Genomic DNA, 18,850 nt, shown 5'->3' with positions numbered 1-18,850 from the left:
CCCCCAGATATAATGCAATCTCTCCACCACCGCATCCACTCCAGGACAATCCGAGGATTCCATCTGACCGGAGGAAAATCGAGGGTGGAACCCCGAATTACAGAAAAACGGGGACACCAAAGTGGCAGAGCTGGCCCGATTATTGAGGGCGAACTCCGCCAATGGCAAAAAAGCAACCCAATCATCCTGGTCAGCAGACACAAAACACCTCAGATATGTCTCCAGGGTCTGATTAGTCCGCTCGGTCTGGCCATTAGTCTGAGGGTGAAAAGCAGACGAAAAAGACAAATCTATGCCCATCTTAGCACAAAATGCCCGCCAAAATCTAGACACAAATTGGGTTCCTCTGTCAGAAACGATATTCTCAGGAATACCATGCAAACGAACAACATTTTGAAAAAACAGGGGCACCAACTCGGAAGAAGAAGGCAATTTGGGCAGGGGAACCAAATGGACCATCTTAGAAAAACGGTCACACACCACCCAGATGACAGACATCTTCTGAGAAACAGGCAGATCTGAAATAAAATCCATCGAGATGTGTGTCCAAGGCCTCTTAGGAATAGGCAAGGGCAACAATAATCCACTAGCCCGAGAACAACAAGGCTTGGCCCGAGCACAAACGTCACAAGACTGCACAAAGCCTCGCACATCTCGTGACAGGGAAGGCCACCAGAAGGATCTTGCCACCAAATCCCTGGTACCAAAAATTCCAGGATGACCTGCCAATGCAGAAGAATGTACCTCAGAGATGACTCTACTGGTCCAATCATCAGGAACAAACAACCTATCAGGCGGACAACGATCCGGTCTATCCGCCTGAAACTCCTGCAAGGCCCGCCGCAGGTCTGGAGAAACGGCTGACAAGATAACTCCCTCCTTAAGAATACCTGTGGGGTCAGAGTTGCAGGGTGAATCAGGCTCAAAACTCCTAGAAAGGGCATCCGCCTTAACATTCTTAGAACCCGGTAGGTACGATACCACAAAATTAAACCGAGAGAAAAATAATGACCAGCGCGCCTGTCTAGGATTCAGGCGCCTGGCGGTCTCAAGATAGATCAAATTTTTGTGGTCAGTCAATACCACCACCTGATGTCTGGCCCCCTCGAGCCAATGGCGCCACTCCTCAAACGCCCACTTCATGGCCAAAAGCTCCCGATTCCCAACATCATAATTCCGCTCAGCGGGCGAAAATTTACGGGAAAAGAAGGCACAAGGCCTCATCACGGCGCAGTCAGAACTTTTCTGCGACAACACTGCCCCAGCCCCGATCTCAGAAGCGTCGACCTCAACCTGAAAAGGAAGAGTCACATCAGGCTGACGCAACACAGGGGCAGAAGAAAAACGGCGCTTAAGCTCCTGAAAGGCCTCCACAGCATCAGGGGACCAATTAGCAACATCAGCACCCTGTCTAGTCAAATCGGTCAATGGCTTAACGACATCCGAAAAACCAGAAATAAATCGACGATAAAAGTTGGCAAAGCCCAAAAATTTCTGAAGACTTTTAAGAGAAGAGGGCTGCGTCCAATCACAAATAGCTTGAACCTTGACAGGATCCATCTCAATGGAAGAGGGAGAAAAAATATATCCCAAAAAGGAAATTCTCTGAACCCCAAAAACGCACTTAGAACCCTTGACACACAGAGAATTAGACCGCAAAACCTGAAAAACCCTCTTAACTTGCCGGACATGAGAGTCCCAATCATCCGAAAAAATCAGAATATCATCCAGATACACTATCATAAATTTATCCAAAAAATCGCGGAAAATATCATGCATAAAGGACTGGAAGACTGAAGGGGCATTAGAAAGACCAAAAGGCATCACCAAATACTCAAAGTGGCCCTCGGGCGTATTAAATGCGGTTTTCCACTCATCCCCCTGCCTGATCCGCACCAAATTATACGCCCCACGGAGATCAATCTTAGAGAACCACTTGGCCCCCTTTATGCGAGCAAACAAATCAGTCAGCAACGGCAATGGGTATTGATATTTAACCGTGATTTTATTCAAAAGCCGATAATCAATACATGGTCTCAAAGAGCCGTCTTTTTTTGACACAAAGAAAAAACCGGCTCCTAAGGGAGATGACGATGGACGAATATGTCCCTTTTCCAAGGACTCCTTTATATATTCTCGCATAGCAGCATGTTCAGGCACAGACAGATTAAATAAACGACCCTTTGGGTACTTACTACCCGGAATTAAATCTATAGCACAATCGCACTCCCGGTGCGGAGGTAATGAACCCAGCTTGGGTTCTTCAAAGACGTCACGATAATCAGACAGGAACTCAGGGATTTCAGAGGGAATAGATGATGAAATGGACACCAAAGGTACGTCCCCATGAGTCCCCTTACATCCCCAGCTCAACACAGACATAGCTCTCCAGTCAAGGACTGGGTTGTGAGACTGCAGCCATGGCAATCCCAGCACCAAATCATCATGTAGATTATACAGCACCAGAAAACGAATAGTCTCCTGGTGATCCGGATTAATACACATAGTCACTTGTGTCCAGTATTGTGGTTTATTATTAGCCAATGGGGTGGAGTCAATCCCCTTCAGAGGAATAAGAGTCTCCAAAGGCTCTAAATCATACCCACAACGATTGGCAAAGGACCAATCCATAAGACTCAAAGCGGCGCCAGAGTCGATATAGGCGTCCGTAGTAATAGATGACAAAGAGCAAATCAGGGTCACAGACAAAATAAATTTAGACTGTAAAGTGCCAATGGGAACGGATTTATCAAGCTTTTTAGTACGCTTAGAGCATGCTGATATAACATGAGTAGAATCCCCACAATAGAAACACAACCCATTTTTCCGTCTAAAATTCTGCCTCTCGCTTCTGGACAGAATTCTATCACACTGCATGTTTTCTGGCGTCTTCTCAGTGGACACCGCCAGATGGTGCACTGGTTTGCGCTCCCGCAGACGCCTATCGATCTGAATGACCATTGTCATGGACTCATTCAGACTTGCAGGCACAGGGAACCCCACCATAACATCCTTAATGGCATCAGAAAGACCCTCTCTGAAAGTAGCCGCCAAGGCACACTCATTCCACTGAGTAAGCACAGACCATTTACGGAATTTTTGGCAGTAAATTTCAGCTTCATCTTGCCCCTGCGATAGGGACATCAAAGTTTTTTCTGCCTGAAGTTCCAAATGAGGTTCCTCATAAAGCAAGCCCAAGGCCAGAAAAAACGCATCCACATTGCGCAACGCAGGATCCCCTGGTGCCAATGCAAAAGCCCAATCTTGAGGGTCGCCCCGGAGCAAGGAAATCACAATCCCAACCTGCTGTGCAGGGTCTCCAGCAGAACGAGATTTCAGGGACAAAAATAACTTACAATTATTTCTAAAATTCTGAAAGCTAGATCTATTCCCTGAGAAGAATTCCGGCAAAGGAATTCTCGGCTCTGATACCGGAGCATGAACAACAAAATCTTGCAAACCTTGTACTTTCGTGGCGAGATTATTCAAACCTGCAGTTACACTCTGTAGATCCATTATAGACAGGTGAACATAGAGCCATTCAAAGATTAGAAGGAGAGAGAAAAAAAAGAAAGACTGCAGCATAGACAGACTGGCAAGTGATCCAATTAAGAGCACAAAAAAAAAAAAAAAAAAAAAAAAACTCTCAGCAGACTTCTTATTTCTCTCCTTTCTCAGCCAAGGATTTTAACCCTTTAGGGGCCGGTCAAACTGTCATGATCTCCATGGCCAGAGAACTAGCATAAGCCTCAATAGGAACAAGCTCTTGGAAGATGTAACTGTACTGACCATGAACTAAACCTACCGCATCATCTAGAAGTAGCCAGGTAGCATGTCCTACTTTTTATCCCTATATGCCCAGCGCCGGCCGGAGAACTAAATAATGCTAGCAGAGGGAAATATAAGACCTGACTCACCTCTAGAGAAATGCCCAAAAAGGAGACAGAAGCCCCCCACATATATTGGCGGTGATATGAGATGAAACAACAAACGCAGCAGGAAAATAGTTTTAGCAAATTTGAGGTCCGCTTACTAGATAGCAGAAGACAGAAAGCATACTTTCATGGTCAGTAGAAAACCCTAACAAAACACATCCAGAAATTACTTTAGGACTCTGGCATTAACTCATAATACCAGAGTGGCAATTCCTGATCAACAAGAGCTTTCCAGACACAGTAACGAAACTGCAGCTGTGAACTGGAACCAAAATACAAAAACAAAACATGGACGAATGTCCAACTTATCTAGTAGATGTCTGGGAGCAGGAACAAGCACAGAGAGGCTTCTGATAACATTGTTGACCGGCAAGCATCTAACAGAGAAGCCAGGTTATATAGCGACACCCAGATCTAATCAGAACAGGTGAACAGGGAAGATGATGTCACAAGTTCAATTCCACCAGTAGCCACCGGGGGAGCCCAGAATCCAAATTCACAACAGTAGGAGGAGGTAGGAGGGATTGCCACACACACAGCAGGGGAACAGCTGACGTTACTGAACCCCAATAACAGAGGAGGGACTGTTGACTGTGCGTACAGCACTTCTGGACGGCAACTGGCGGTGTTGGAGCCCAGGGACAGGTGGAGGAGGAGGAGGTTGGAGGAGGTAGGAGGAGGTAGGAGGGATTGCCACACACACAGCAGGGGAACAGCTGACGTTACTGAACCCCAATAACAGAGGAGGGACTGTTGACTGTGCGTACAGCACTTCTGGACGGCAACTGGCGGTGTTGGAGCCCAGGGACAGGTGGAGGAGGAGGAGGTAGGAGGAGGTAGGAGGGATTGCCACACACACAGCAGGGGAACAGCTGACGTTACTGAACCCCAATAACAGAGGAGGGACTGTTGACTGTGCGTACAGCACTTCTGGACGGCAACTGGCGGTGTTGGAGCCCAGGGACAGGTGGAGGAGGAGGAGGTTGGAGGAGGTAGGAGGGATTGCCACACACACAGCAGGGGAACAGCTGACGTTACTGAACCCCAATAACAGAGGAGCGACTGTTGACTGTGCGTACAGCACTTCTGGACGGCAACTGGCGGTGTTGGAGCCCAGGGACAGGTGGAGGAGGAGGAGGTTGGAGGAGGTAGGAGGGATTGCCACACACACAGCAGGGGAACAGCTGACGTTACTGAACCCCAATAACAGAGGAGCGACTGTTGACTGTGCGTACAGCACTTCTGGACGGCAACTGGCGGTGTTGGAGCCCAGGGACAGGTGGAGGAGGAGGAGGTTGGAGGAGGTAGGAGGGATTGCCACACACACAGCAGGGGAACAGCTGACGTTACTGAACCCCAATAACAGAGGAGCGACTGTTGGGACTGTGCGTACAGCACTACCAGGCAACAACTAGCGGTGTTGGAGCCCAGGGACAGGTGGAAAAGCAGAGGAACACAATGTAGGCCGAAGCCTGAGAAAGTCGAAAGGGAACCTTTAACCCCCCCCCAAGGCGTTTGTAGCTGAAAGAGCCAGCTTGTGCAGCACAAAAGATGCAAAAGGAAAAGGTGGCTCTTTTCATCATGCTCCTTGCAAACACAGAACTAAACACTTATAAAATGTGTCCCCTGCAACCGTAAAACCGTCCCGGAGGTGGGACTTTCCTTCGTAATGTGACGCAGCCCAGCCGTCATTCCTACCCCCCCGGCGCCGCGCACCGGCTCCTCAGCGTTGTTTTATTCCGTCCAGGAGCCTGCGCTGTTATGTTATCCCGTGGCCAGGCACACTTAGCGCTGCCCGTCTTCTGGCATCATTTGGTGTCTGGATGGCTGCGCCTGTGCGGCCGCGCTGGCAGAGAGCCCGCCTCGCAGTGTCTTCTGATTTAATCCCACTGGGGGCCTGGGATCCATGGACATGCGCAGTGCATATCTGAACCTCCACCTCTCACTCATCTCCCTATGGCTTCTTCAGACTGTGCGGTGTCACGGCCGTGGCATGCTGTTAGGGACCAGCTGACACCGAACAGTCTGAAGAAGCCATAGGGAAATGAGTGAGAGGTGGAGGTTCAGATATGCACTGCGCATGTCCATGGATCCCAGGCCCCCAGTGGGATTAAATCAGAAGACACTGCGAGGCGGGCTCTCTGCCAGCGCGGCCGCACAGGCGCAGCCATCCAGACACCAAATGATGCCAGAAGACGGGCAGCGCTAAGTGTGCCTGGCCACGGGATAACATAACAGCGCAGGCTCCTGGACGGAATAAAACAACGCTGAGGAGCCGGTGCGCGGCGCCGGGGGGGTAGGAATGACGGCTGGGCTGCGTCACATTACGAAGGAAAGTCCCACCTCCGGGACGGTTTTACGGTATCAGTGGACACATTTTATAAGTGTTAAGTTCTGCGTGTGCAAGGAGCTAAACAAAAATAGCTACCTTTTCCTTGGGCAGCATTACTGCTGCACAAGGTGGCTCTTTCAGTAACAAACGCCTTGGGGGGGGGGGGACAGATTCCCTTACATTTCAGTTGTTGTGTCAGCGTGGCGGTCGCATGACACATTGCCGGCTACACAGCTGGGGATCAGCTGACGTTACTGAAACCCAATAACACTGGGTCGTATGTTTTGACTGTGCAGACGGCACGTCTGAGCCTCAACTGGCGGTGTTGGAGCCCAGGAATTTAAGTTCAGGTGGTAGAAAGATGAACACAACAGGAGACCTGGATAACGTATACAGTGACCTAATTATTCAATCAGGAGGAGGAGTGGCAAATTCCGGCGAGATCCAGGCCTTGTTCATTTTCAGGAAAGTAAGCCGGTCAACGTTATCGGAGGATAGTCGCATGCGACGGTCAGTTAGTACACCACCTGCAGCACTAAAGACACGTTCCGATAATACACTGGCCGCAGGGCAAGACAGCACCTCCAATGCATACTGGCTTAGCTCTGGCCATGTATCCAGCTTTGAGACCCAAAACTTGAAAGGGGAAGAGCCGTCTGGGAGTACAGCAAGAGGGCAAGACATGTAGTCTGTCACCATCTGACGGAACCGTTGCCTCCTGCTGACTGGAGCCGTCTGTGATGGTGTAGACTTTTGTGGCGGGCACAGAAAACTGTGCCACAGTTCGGCCATACTGGTCTTGCCTTGGGCAGAGGCACTGCTTCTGCTCCCTCTTTGTGCAGAGCCTCCACCACGGCCTGGACGCACTGAGCTGCTTTGGAATGCACTAGCAGCACTTCTCTCAGTTGGAATGGAGAAGATGATGGAATTGACCAGTGTGTCTTGGTACTCCCGCATTTTTCGCTCCCGGTTCAACGGTGTGATGAGGCTTTCTACGTTGTCCCGGTAGCGAGGATCGAGGAGGGTGAACACCCAATAATCAGACATGTTGAGAATGTGGGCGATGCGGCGGTCGTTTCTCAGGCACTGCAGCATGTAATCCACCATGTGCTGCAGACTGCCAACTGCCCAAGAAACGCTGTCCCCTGCTGGAGGCGTGATCTCTGCCCGCTCGTCATCACCCCACCCTCGCTGTACACACTGAGTACTGGACAATTGTGTAACTCCCTCCTCTGGACGGATGTCTTCCTCCTCCATTGACTCCTCCTCATCCTCCTCACAAACGGTCCCCTGCCTACGCGTTTGTGAGGAACCACGTGGCGCTGACTGTCCAGAAGATGATGGAAATGGTGAATCCTCATCCTCCACCTCTTCCACAACATCATCCCTTAGCGCTTGCAGTGATTTTTCAAGCAGGCAGATAAGGGGGACAGTCATGCTGACTAGTGCATCATCTGCACTCGCCATCCGCGTGGAATAATCAAAGGGACGCAAAACCTGGCAGACGTCATTCATAGTGGCCCACTCTGTGGTTGTGAAGTCTGTACGGCGCTGACTGCGACTTTTTTGCGCCTGAAGCAGCTGGTACTCCATTACAGCTTGCTGCTGCTCACACAACCGCTCCAACATATGTAACGTGGAATTCCACCTGGTAGGTAGGTCACATATGATGCGATGTTCCGGCAGGCGGTGTCGGCGCTGCAGAGCCGCAATGCGCGCTTTTGCCGTGCTGGAACGCCGCAAGTGAGCACACTCTAGGCGGACCTTGTGCAGCAGTGCATCAAGATCCGGATAGTCCCTCAAAAAGCTCTGCACGACCAAATTGAGCACATGTGCCAGACATGGGATGTGAGTGAGGTTGCCGAGGCCCAGAGCTGCCACCAGATTTCGGCCATTATCACACACTACCATGCCTGGCTGGAGATTCGCTGGCACAAACCACACATCGCTCTCCTGCTTGATGGCATTCCAGAGCTCAAGACGGCCTGTTGACGTTTGGCCACGGCTGTGCTCATGTCGGTCGTAACAGGTACACGTTCATCACGGGTCCATGTGGAGGTGGACTGTGACGGCTCCTGCAGCGATGATTCTGAGGAACTGGTGTAAGAGGAGGAGTCAATGCGTACAGAATGGATTCCTGCAATCCTTGGAGTGGGCAGGACACGTCCTGCGCCACTCGCACGATCTGTACCCGGCTCAACGACATTAACCCAATGGGCAGTGAGGGAAAGGTATCGCCCCTGTCCATGTTGACTGGTCCACGCATCGGTGGTGAGGTGGACCTTGCTACTGACGGCGTTCAGTAGCGCGTGTTTTATGTGTCCCTCCACATGCTTCTGCAGGGCAGGGACGGCTTGCCTGCTGAAGTAAAAGCGGCTGGGCACATTGTACTGTGGGACTGCCAATGACATCAAGTCACGGAAGCTGTCAGTCTCCACCAGCCTGAATGACAGCATTTCCAGTGACAGAAGTTTGGCAATGCCTGCAGTCAGAGCCTGTGCTCGTGGGTGGTTTGACGAGAAAGGCCGCCTTTTCTCCCATGCCTGTACTACCGATGGCTGTAGACTGGGCTGGGAGTGTGTGGATGACTGGGAAAGTGGCGCTGCGGGTGGAATTACAGCGGGTCTCTGGACAACAGGGGCAGAGGTTCTTCCACGGCGATCCTGGGAGGACGCCGAACCAGCTGCGTGTGAGGTAGAGGAAGAGGCAACACGAGCTGAAGAGGTGGTAGCTGCCGCTGTTGGTTGGCCTACCTCTTCAGTGTGTTTTTCTAACTCCGCCGGGTGCCTGTTGCGCACATGTTTCCACATGTTGGAGGTATTGAGGTTGCTGACATTTTTCCCTCTTTTGACTTTTTGATGACACACGTTGCATCTGACATAGCAAATGTCATCTGCAACTGTGTCAAAAAAGGACCAGGCACTGCAAGTCTTGGGAGCGCCCTTTTTGGCTTTTGGAAGAGACATGCTCCTAACGGGTGCCAAAGCGGAGGCTGCAGGATCCGCAGTCTTCCCCCTCCCTCTCCCTCTTTGGGCCGTACGGGGAATCTCTTCCTCAGAGCTGCTCCCACCACCTTCCTGTCCCTCACGCCAAGATGGGTCGAGGACCTCATCATCTACACTACCCTCTGCCCCCAACTGCTCCTCCTGGGTAGTCTCAGCAGCAGAGCACGCACCAGTAAGTGGCACCTGAGTGTCATCATCAGCTGATGCGGCCTGCGATGTGGTGACCGGAGCCACTGGCCCACCCGCCTCTTCAGAGGAAGACAGAAAAAGCTGTTGGGCATCACTGCACCCTGCCTCTTCTTCCATTTCTCCAATGCTGCTTGGCTGGCCCCCTGTTTCCAAGCCAAGAGATTCAGAGAACAGAAGTAGAGACGGCTCCTGTCCTGGGCTCTCTGTCTGCCTGGGCAATTTGGCAGGTGGTGAAGAGACAGATGGCTGCTCTCCAGTGCTCTGTGTCTGAGAGGATGTGGCACTAATGGAAGTTGATGCATTAGCTGCCATCCATCCGACAACAGCTTCAATTTGTTCTTCACGCAGCAGCGGTGTACGGCGCTCGGACACAAAGCTTCGCATGAACGACTGTTGCCTGGTGAAAGTGGGTGCTGATGAGTCACCGGTGCCCGCAGCAGGCACAGAATCCCCACGTCCCCTCCCTGCTCCGCGACGGCTCCCACGCCCCCGTGCCTTACTCACTGCCTTCTTCATCTTGGTTGACTGATAAAGATAAGCAGAAAAGTACTAACGGATTTGTGTGCTTATTCCTGAGCAACTCCTCCTAACAGGTATAAGAAGCACTAATTATCTAAAGTGTGGACTAGACTTTAATATGAGCTAATGTGGCCTACAGAAATGTAAAGTGGTGTAACTGGTGTGTTTGGTGAACTTTATTATTTATTTATTTTTTGGGGGCTGAACTGACAACAGATAGAGCTGCAGTCACACGGAGACCGTGCAGACAGACGTAAACGGCGCTACAAGGCCCAAAAACCCTCCTCTACTTTATCCTATGTAGTGTTTTTCCACAAATTAGCTGGAGACGGGTGGAAAGACACTAATAGGATTTTTTTGAATAAATTAGCAGCAGACTACACTATTTGGAAAAAAAAGAAAATTGATTTGGCGGTATAACGCAGTGAAAAACCCTGAGCTGGAGACAACCAGGCTATAGCTGCTCACAGATTACAGGGCGAGCTGCAGTCACACGGAGACCGTGCAGACAGCCGTAAACGGCGCTGCAAGGCCCAAAAACCCTCCTCTACTTTATCCTATGTAGTGTTTTTCCACAAATTAGCTGGAGACGGGTGGAAAGACACTAATAGGATTTTTTTAAATTAATTAGCAGCAGACTACACTACTTTGAAAAAAAAGAAAATTGATTTGGCAGTATGACGCAGTGAAAAACCCTGAGCTGGAGACAACCAGGCTATAGCTGCTCACAGATTACAGGGCGAGCTGCAGTCACACGGAGACCGTGCAGACAGCCGTAAACGGCGCTGCAAGGCCCAAAAACCCTCCTCTACTTTATCCTATGTAGTGTTTTTCCACAAATTAGCTGGAGACGGGTGGAAAGACACTTAGGCTAGGTTCACATTGCGTTAGTGGGTGATCGCTAACGGACAGCGTTGCACGGCGAAAATGTCGCAATTAACGCCGTGCAACGGGTCCGTTAGCGCACCCATTGACAGCAATGTAAATTTTGCCTGTAGCGCATCACTAGCGCGTGCCTTTTTCGGCTCGCGCTAGCGATGTGCCGTTCTTTTGCAGCGCGCCTCGGACGCTGCTTGCAGCGTCCGCGGCGCGCCCGAGGTCCGTTCCCCGCTCTCGCAGATCGGGGATCTGCGAGAGCGGGGACGTTAGCGCGACCCCTGAACGCGGCCCCTACAAAAACATTGCGTTAGCGCAATCCGCAAGCGCTAGCGCTAAACGGATTGCCCTAACGCAATGTGAACCTAGCCTAATAGGATTTTTTTAAATTAATTAGCAGCAGACTACACTACTTTGAAAAAAAAGAAAATTGATTTGGCGGTATGACGCAGTGAAAAACCCTGAGCTGGAGACAACCAGGCTACAGCTGCTCACAGATTACAGGGCGAGCTGCAGTCACACGGAGACCGTGCAGACAGCCGTAAACGGCGCTGCAAGGCCCAAAAACCCTCCTCTACTTTATCCTATGTAGTGTTTTTCCACAAATTAGCTGGAGACGGGTGGAAAGACACTAATAGGATTTTTTTAAATTAATTAGCAGCAGACTACACTACTTTGAAAAAAAAGAAAATTGATTTGGCGGTATGACGCAGTGAAAAACCCTGAGCTGGAGACAACCAGGCTACAGCTGCTCACAGATTACAGGGCGAGCTGCAGTCACACGGAGACCGTGCAGACAGCCGTAAACGGCGCTGCAAGGCCCAAAAACCCTCCTCTACTTTATCCTATGTAGTGTTTTTCCACAAATTAGCTGGAGACGGGTGGAAAGACACTAATAGGATTTTTTTGAATAAATTAGCAGCAGACTACACTACTTGGGAAAAAAAAAAAAAAAAGGAACAGTATGAGGCAATGAACCACCCTCCCTGAACTGAATACAACCAACTATGGATGGCCTATGTGGCTGCACTCAGACTGGAGACTGGGCTGCACTCACACACACACACACACAGACCCTGCAGATCGCTGTGAAAACAGCGCTACAAGGCAAAAGCAAGGTGAATAGTAGGTGAACACAGCGGTTGCTAAATTAGCCTTTGGAAAGCACAAAGAAGCAAATCGCTATCTCTAAACTGTCCCTCAGTCAGCAAACAGCGTCCTGTCACTAACTGAATTCACAGCAGAGTGATCGCAAAATGGCGCCAGCGACTTTTAAACTGCATCATGACATCATTACACCAGCCAATCACAGCCTTGCCAGTAGTTTCATGCCCTCCATGCTAAACAGGATGTGCCCACACTTGGAATCAATCTCATTGGCTGAATTTCTGCTTTTTGAATCTTAGAACTTCCGATTCCGGTATCCGATACGCGGCAAGTATCGGAATCCCGGTATCGGAATTCCGATACCGCAAGTATCGGCCGATACCCGATACTTGCGGTATCGGAATGCTCAACACTACTCCTAAGCCGTCTAAATGAGCATGCAGGTCATAGAAAGTTGAAGAGATTGATACCATGATATCTGAGATCTGTCTTTTCCAGAGACATTTTTTCTTGTATGCAGAGGAGCTGTTAAAATCTTTGGACCAAACAATGATCTGCCTCCAGAGACTATTTTAAAGAGTAACTATCATGTTCATTTTTATTTGATAAATCAATAGTAGACATGAACATTTGAATCTTTATAAGAAGAAAAATTAGCTTCTTTCGCTGATAAAATTCTACAGTCATTACAAAAATGCTCAATTTTGAGATAAAATCTGTATTCAGGGAAGACTGATTGTCCCATTAATGAGATAGGAGATAGCAGCTGCTAGTGATAAAATTATATCTAGATATAAGGGGGAGGAGGATGGAGGAGCTCTGCCTCTAGCTCTCTCTTCTTCCTTCTGTCTACATAGAATTTTATCAGCACCTGTCCACTTCTGTCTCCTATATTCAAATGATGCTTACTCTTAAAATGTAGAAGGACATTACCATTGTGATATGTAATGACTGACACTTTGCGCTCATAATCACACACAGCTTAACAGTGAGATCAGATCTCGCACAGTATGGCAAAGCTACCACAGTACAGCACAGCTAACACAGCACAGCAGAAGTAGCACAGTACAGCAGAGCTAACACAGCACAGTAAAACTAGCACAGTACAGCAGAGCTACCACAGTACAACAGAGCTAACACAGTACAGCAGAACTAGCACAGTACAGCAGAGCTACCACAGTACAGCAGAGCTATCACAGCACAGCAGAACTAGCACAGTACAGCAGAGCTACCACAATACAGCAGAGCTAACACAGCACAGCAGAAGTGAGGGATGTCTCATTATAAACATTCACACAGCACTTGTCCTCTCATAGTAAGTGATGATCACTTCTCCACCTCCCCCACCCTGCACAGCAACCTCCACACAGCTCACAGATAATGACCACAACACTCCTTCATAGGAGTTAATAAACAGCTCTCATCTCAGCTTGGTATGGCTCATGTGGTTTCTGTAGGACATATTTGAATGCTGCTATCAGCAACTCTGGCAAGATGTAGACCCCAATAATCATGCACATAACATAAAATAAGAGATTATAAACCTGAACATCATTCAGGTAAAAAATATAGCAGCTACCACTAGCTTTTAGGGTTACATTCTTCTAGCATAAATTTATTTACGTTGAGGCTCCACATCAACTTTTGGTCATGCAATCATTTACCAATTCAGCTTTATATTTACTAGAAAAATTCCCTATGAATGATGTTATGCATTTGTCACTATGTCAGAGTTCTTGAGAGTGTAATTTAATTTTAATGCATATCAGTTGGCAGTGCCCGGTCCTTTGGCCACGTCAGTAACCTGTGGGGCCTCTGTCCCGGAGCCCTGAGAATCACCTTATTCCTGACGTATTCTGTGGCTGTTCTTTTGATTAGCCAGCCTGGTGGGATGTCATCATTGTGGCTGTAGACGCCTGGAGGTAAGGGGCTGAACAGATAATTGATATGGACAATGGACTGGGTCCTGTGGATCGATCTGTTGGCAATGATTATATCATGACAATCCTAATACTGGAATTTACTGTAGAGCTAAAGCCTTGGCACCAAAATGTATTTTCCATGTCTTATGTGACTTCATTCTGGATTCTTTAGGCTAAAGTACCAAGATAGATGTGGAAGATAAAAATAATTTAAGAAACATAAGCAGTTAAAACCAGGGTCAAAGAAAATGGAAGAAATGGATAATAGATGCAGGCGAGAAATTCAGACACAGAAAGAGCTTTTTCACTGAAGTTATAGGGATATGATATAAATCAAAGCCAGAAACAGAAAGAGACAGAACAAAAAAAGCAGATCCATAAGAGCGGAGCTGAAAGGAAATAAAGACATAATATGCATGAAAATCAGCAGCGTAGGTGAGCAGTATGAACAGCGCTGTTCATGTACAGTGCAAATGTTCTGAACTTGTATTCTATCAGTCTGAGAGTGCTCCAGAGCTACCTTCTTGGATACATATAGAAATCTTCTCTGATTTACAGATTCTCATTCTCTCTAAACTCTCTTGGATGTGTAGGCTTTTATTATATCATCCGAATATCAGCATTAGAGATGGGCGAACCAGAACAGTAACGTTCAAGGTCCGAACACCCACTGTTCTTACTGACGTTCAGAGCCAGTGTTTGCGGTGTGTCATGCAGATGACGGGGTGCAAGCAACGGATGTTCGGGCCCCCCATTCATGTGAATATGGTCTGGGGTCAAGTGATGTTCTTGTACCCGAACCGAACTTTTGTTTAACTGTTTGGCCGAACCCGTTGGACCCAAACATCCAGGAGTTCACCCATCACTAATCAGCATAAAAGTTAATTACAGCTTCAAGGAGTAAAGATTATTTATTATATCAAAGTGGTTTTCCACTTAAATTAGAGGACCCCAAACATTTCTAGACATGTCAAAATAAGGAAGTAAAATAATACTCCCCCCTCACACACACACAGACACTCCTACCCCGCTCCAGCACTGGCAGCTCTGCTCTCAGTGTTTTGGCTGCAGCGGTGACATCAGGTCAACAGCTTGCATTATCGCTGCAACCAATCACTGAGCTCAGCGCTGCCTACATCAGCTGAACTGCTGAGCTCAGTGATTGGCTGCAGCAGTGATACGAGATATTGACGTGACATCACCACTACAGTCAAAACACAGACCACAGAAGCAGGGGGCGACCGCGCTGCTTTGGGGGAGGCCCATCTGACTTTGTTGGGGTCTGCTTGGCTTAAAGTGAGAAATCCATTAAGTAACAGTTACACACTTTTCTGATATAGTTTGTCTATCTACTGGTCATAGTTTTCTATGAACTGTCAGTGAATAGCGAGGTTCTTTGTTTACTTTAAACAGTATATAAGTATATCCTAGCCATTGAATGAACATGGTGAAAAGCCCATTACAAGAGAGAGATCTGATGAAAGCAAATTTGCCACAAAATACCGTAGTTGCTGAAAAATGTTACCTCCTAGTTCGTGATGGACGAGTGTGCTCTTTACTCGAGATTTCGCAAGCGAGTATTTGGGCGTGCTCGGAGATTTAGTTTAAGTTCTGTCTGAGCCAGGAGATACATTATAACTAATGTGTGATTCCGACTTTTTTGTCTCTTACCTGCATTTAATTTTTTGTTATCCATTACCTGCATAAAAATATATATGCCAAAACAGAAACAAACAAGAAAATGAATTTCTATATATTACATCTTTGATGCAAAGCACTGTGGATACTTTTCATGGTACTAGCTATAAACATTCCACATGAGACTGCCTAGTGCTCAGAATATTATGTGATTCATTATGTTTGTAACATCGTACAGTAGTTGTCACCATTGAGACACGAAGGCTTCCTGCCACAATTGTCTGCTGTCCAATGTGCAAACAAAATGAAGAATTGTTCCAATTAGAGAAATGGCAACTGCTTCTAAAATACTAATGTTTCTGTTTCTTCATTTTACAGAATAGGTCTCATATGAATTATCCCATCTTTCCCCTTAGATATTGCATCCACATTAAAGCTTCTTAATGATTCTGCAAACAAGAAACTGTTTGATTGGCAGCCTCCTATGGGATGTGTTCGCTGCGCGGTGGTGGGAAATGGCGGGATCTTAAATGGTTCCGGAAAGGGGAAAGAGATCGATAACCATGACTACATTTTCAGGTAAGAGGATGAATGCATATGAATGTTTTGGCACAGTTCACGTGCTGTGGGCGCACTTTTCTTTTTTGTTTTTTGAAAATGAAGCAAAATTCACTTGCTGCAATTTTGGAAAACCAAAGCAAAAAAATAAACCACATCCAGAGTGAGTGAATAAAGTAACACACGTGTGTACAATGATTTTAAATAGGTTCTGTCAGCAGATTTCACAATATCAACTGCATATATTATTACTTTGATCTCTTACATCTGATGAGACCGGTGTACTTACTTTTAAAATTCATGTCAGAATGACTGTATAATCCTTTTTGAAAGTGCAACCTGCTTAATATTTAAATGAACATGTTATGTTTTACTCATAAGATTCTCATTTTAAAATCAGGATTATACCATACCGCCATTTCAACTTGAGTTTCCAAAGTACATACACTTGTCCCTTCAGATCTAGGAGATGTAATTTATGTATTTTGAAAATGGGGCCAGCTCTCCTGACATGTTTTAGTAAATATTTAAAATAACTCCCCAAAACAACTATTTTCTTAATCTTCCTGTAAATGCTTGATTAAACTGATATGTGGGTTTTAACCATTCACATCATTAATTTGGTATTTGAGTCCCTAAACACTTGGAATTTGCCAAATTATTATTATACCCAGAAGAATGTTAACTCCCAGTTGTCAATATATCCCTACATTTACTACAGGAATAATAGAAGAGTGGCTGAGTGCAAAGCCCCGTGCCTGGTAGGAGATGGTGCAACATTTTTAACGAAACCTAATTGTAAAAATGATTGTTAGACCCAATCGCATGCATTTAAGTAAGAAAAAAACTATCAAAAAGGCTCAAAGATACATGCATAAATGAGAAATGACACATCAAAATAGATAAAAGGTGTCTTTCTATATCAACTAAGGAATGTGCTCCTCAGGCCATTTGGGGGCATCACAACCATGGACCAAACCTCAATCACAGGACAATAAAACTTTCACACTCCTTATCTGTGAACTTCTCCAATATTTACGGTTACAACTGTAAAGTAAAATTATATTAAATCATTTATACCATTTATTAATCATTATATTTGAAATGACACAGATTACCCAGATCAGAGGTTTAGCCGTTCTTGAATGTTTTGGCTGTGAGGCAGTGAGGGGGATCGTATGCGAGGATCGATATGTATCCCCCAGGATGCGCATAGAAGTGTATTAAACCCGCGGGAGTGAATTGCAGTCACATATATAGCTCTGGCTGCAGTGCAAAATAAAAGTAAGTGTGGACCTGGCGATGTTTAGGAAAACCCGCTAAGGGCTTTTATTTTTGGAGCAGACTACAGGATGGTAGTGGGGCAGTCCACTCCCTCCAGACCGGGTCTAACAAGTGGCCCATGGCCACAGATTTCATTTAAAAACCCCGCAGCAAAGGGTTGGGTGTGTCAGAATTTTGTTTGCAAACTGCAGAACAGGTGGCTTTGCAACATCCGGCTTAGGTGTGCAGTAACACAGAGCCAAGAGCAGCGAACGCATGGCACCCCTGAGCGTGACACAGTGGTGCAGTCGCCCTCGGATATGGACTGTTGAGATGCCCCGGCTGCAATCCAGAGGATACCGTGTGCTGTTCATTTTACAAGTTTCTTTGAACATTAAAAGACATTTGCTTTGAACTTTCATGTGGTCCCTGCCTATCTGTCACACTGCACCAACCCCACTGCACTACAAGGCTAAGAATATAAATTCAGGGTGACATGTCATGGAGTGATTTGTAGATAACCACTTGAGCGCAACTATTGTTACACCCCTTTACATAAGACATATCCTTAGACCTGTATCAGACCTGTGAATTATCTCATTAACTCATCATTCTAATGAGTTTTTACCATGTTATGCCCTAAGTTTTCCTTACTCGTGGAAAAGTAATAGTAATAGTTGGCAATGTTATTTTTTTCATATCATGTTGTTTTGTTTATTTATTTTTTAATAGTCATCTTGGAATTTTCACACTGACACTGAAGCTTTTTTAGACTCATGCTTCCTGTCCTTTCAGGAGGAGTTTACAGGGGTGTGTTTTTCTTTCAGTACAAGAAGGATAACAGTGACAGCTAACTGTAACAACTCTGCTGGCATCATGGCATGGCCTTTCATCTCTCACACTATCTTACCCACTGCTCCAGGCCATGATGTGGTTTCTGTTTCATGCCAGCTCCATAATCTGTGCCTCTGCTGTCTGCATGCTTCATGGCTGTGTGTGTATAGGGGGCCGGCGCCTGAACTCTCTGGTTCTTATAGGAATCAGGTGCATCTGTCTAATCTGTTCCTGACCAATTGCCAGGTGGCCTCCAGTATTTAGTGCAGCTCCACCCAGTGGACTGGGCCTGTGCAATGTGTTAGCTCAGTTTATGCTTAGCTTCTGAGTTTGCCAGGCCTTGCTCTGTATTACTCCCTCTCTAGAGGCTTTTCTCCTTGCCTTGCCTAGATCTTGTTGTCCGCCCTCCAGGAGGCAGAATATCCTGGTCCCTGTGTTTGTTCTTGTTTCTTGTCTTGTTCCATTTCCTTGTCTGAACTTAGTCTTATCTCGGTCTCCTTGTCTGTGGTTTCCTTCCCTGTTGTGTCTTTCCTTGTGTTTCTCAGTCTGCTTATGCTCCACACTCTTGCGGCTCTACCTGCTCTGCACCTTTGCCTGCTCTGCACCTTTGTGGCTTTACCTCTGCTCCTCACTCCTGCGGTTCTGCTCTTTTCTACTCTGCTTATCTTCTGC

The 18,850-nt window shown here is 47.1% G+C and overlaps 1 protein-coding gene across 1 annotated transcript in view; it reads left to right on the top strand.

The window, feature by feature from the left end:
• The window catches only part of ST6GALNAC2 (ST6 N-acetylgalactosaminide alpha-2,6-sialyltransferase 2), a 161,082-nt gene that overhangs the window by 78,051 nt on the left and 64,181 nt on the right, over positions 1-18,850 (top strand). Inside the window, exon 5 of the mRNA XM_077251834.1 lies at positions 15,940-16,102. Within this exon, the coding sequence (XP_077107949.1) occupies positions 15,940-16,102 (163 nt within the window). The remainder of the gene's footprint in view (positions 1-15,939; positions 16,103-18,850) is intronic.

The sequence above is a fragment of the Ranitomeya variabilis genome, chromosome 4, assembly GCF_051348905.1.
Source record: "Ranitomeya variabilis isolate aRanVar5 chromosome 4, aRanVar5.hap1, whole genome shotgun sequence".
Taxonomy (NCBI): Eukaryota; Metazoa; Chordata; class Amphibia; order Anura; family Dendrobatidae; genus Ranitomeya; species Ranitomeya variabilis.
The sequence above is the reverse complement of the archived record's forward strand: the minus strand, read 5'-3'. Positions and strand labels throughout refer to the sequence as shown.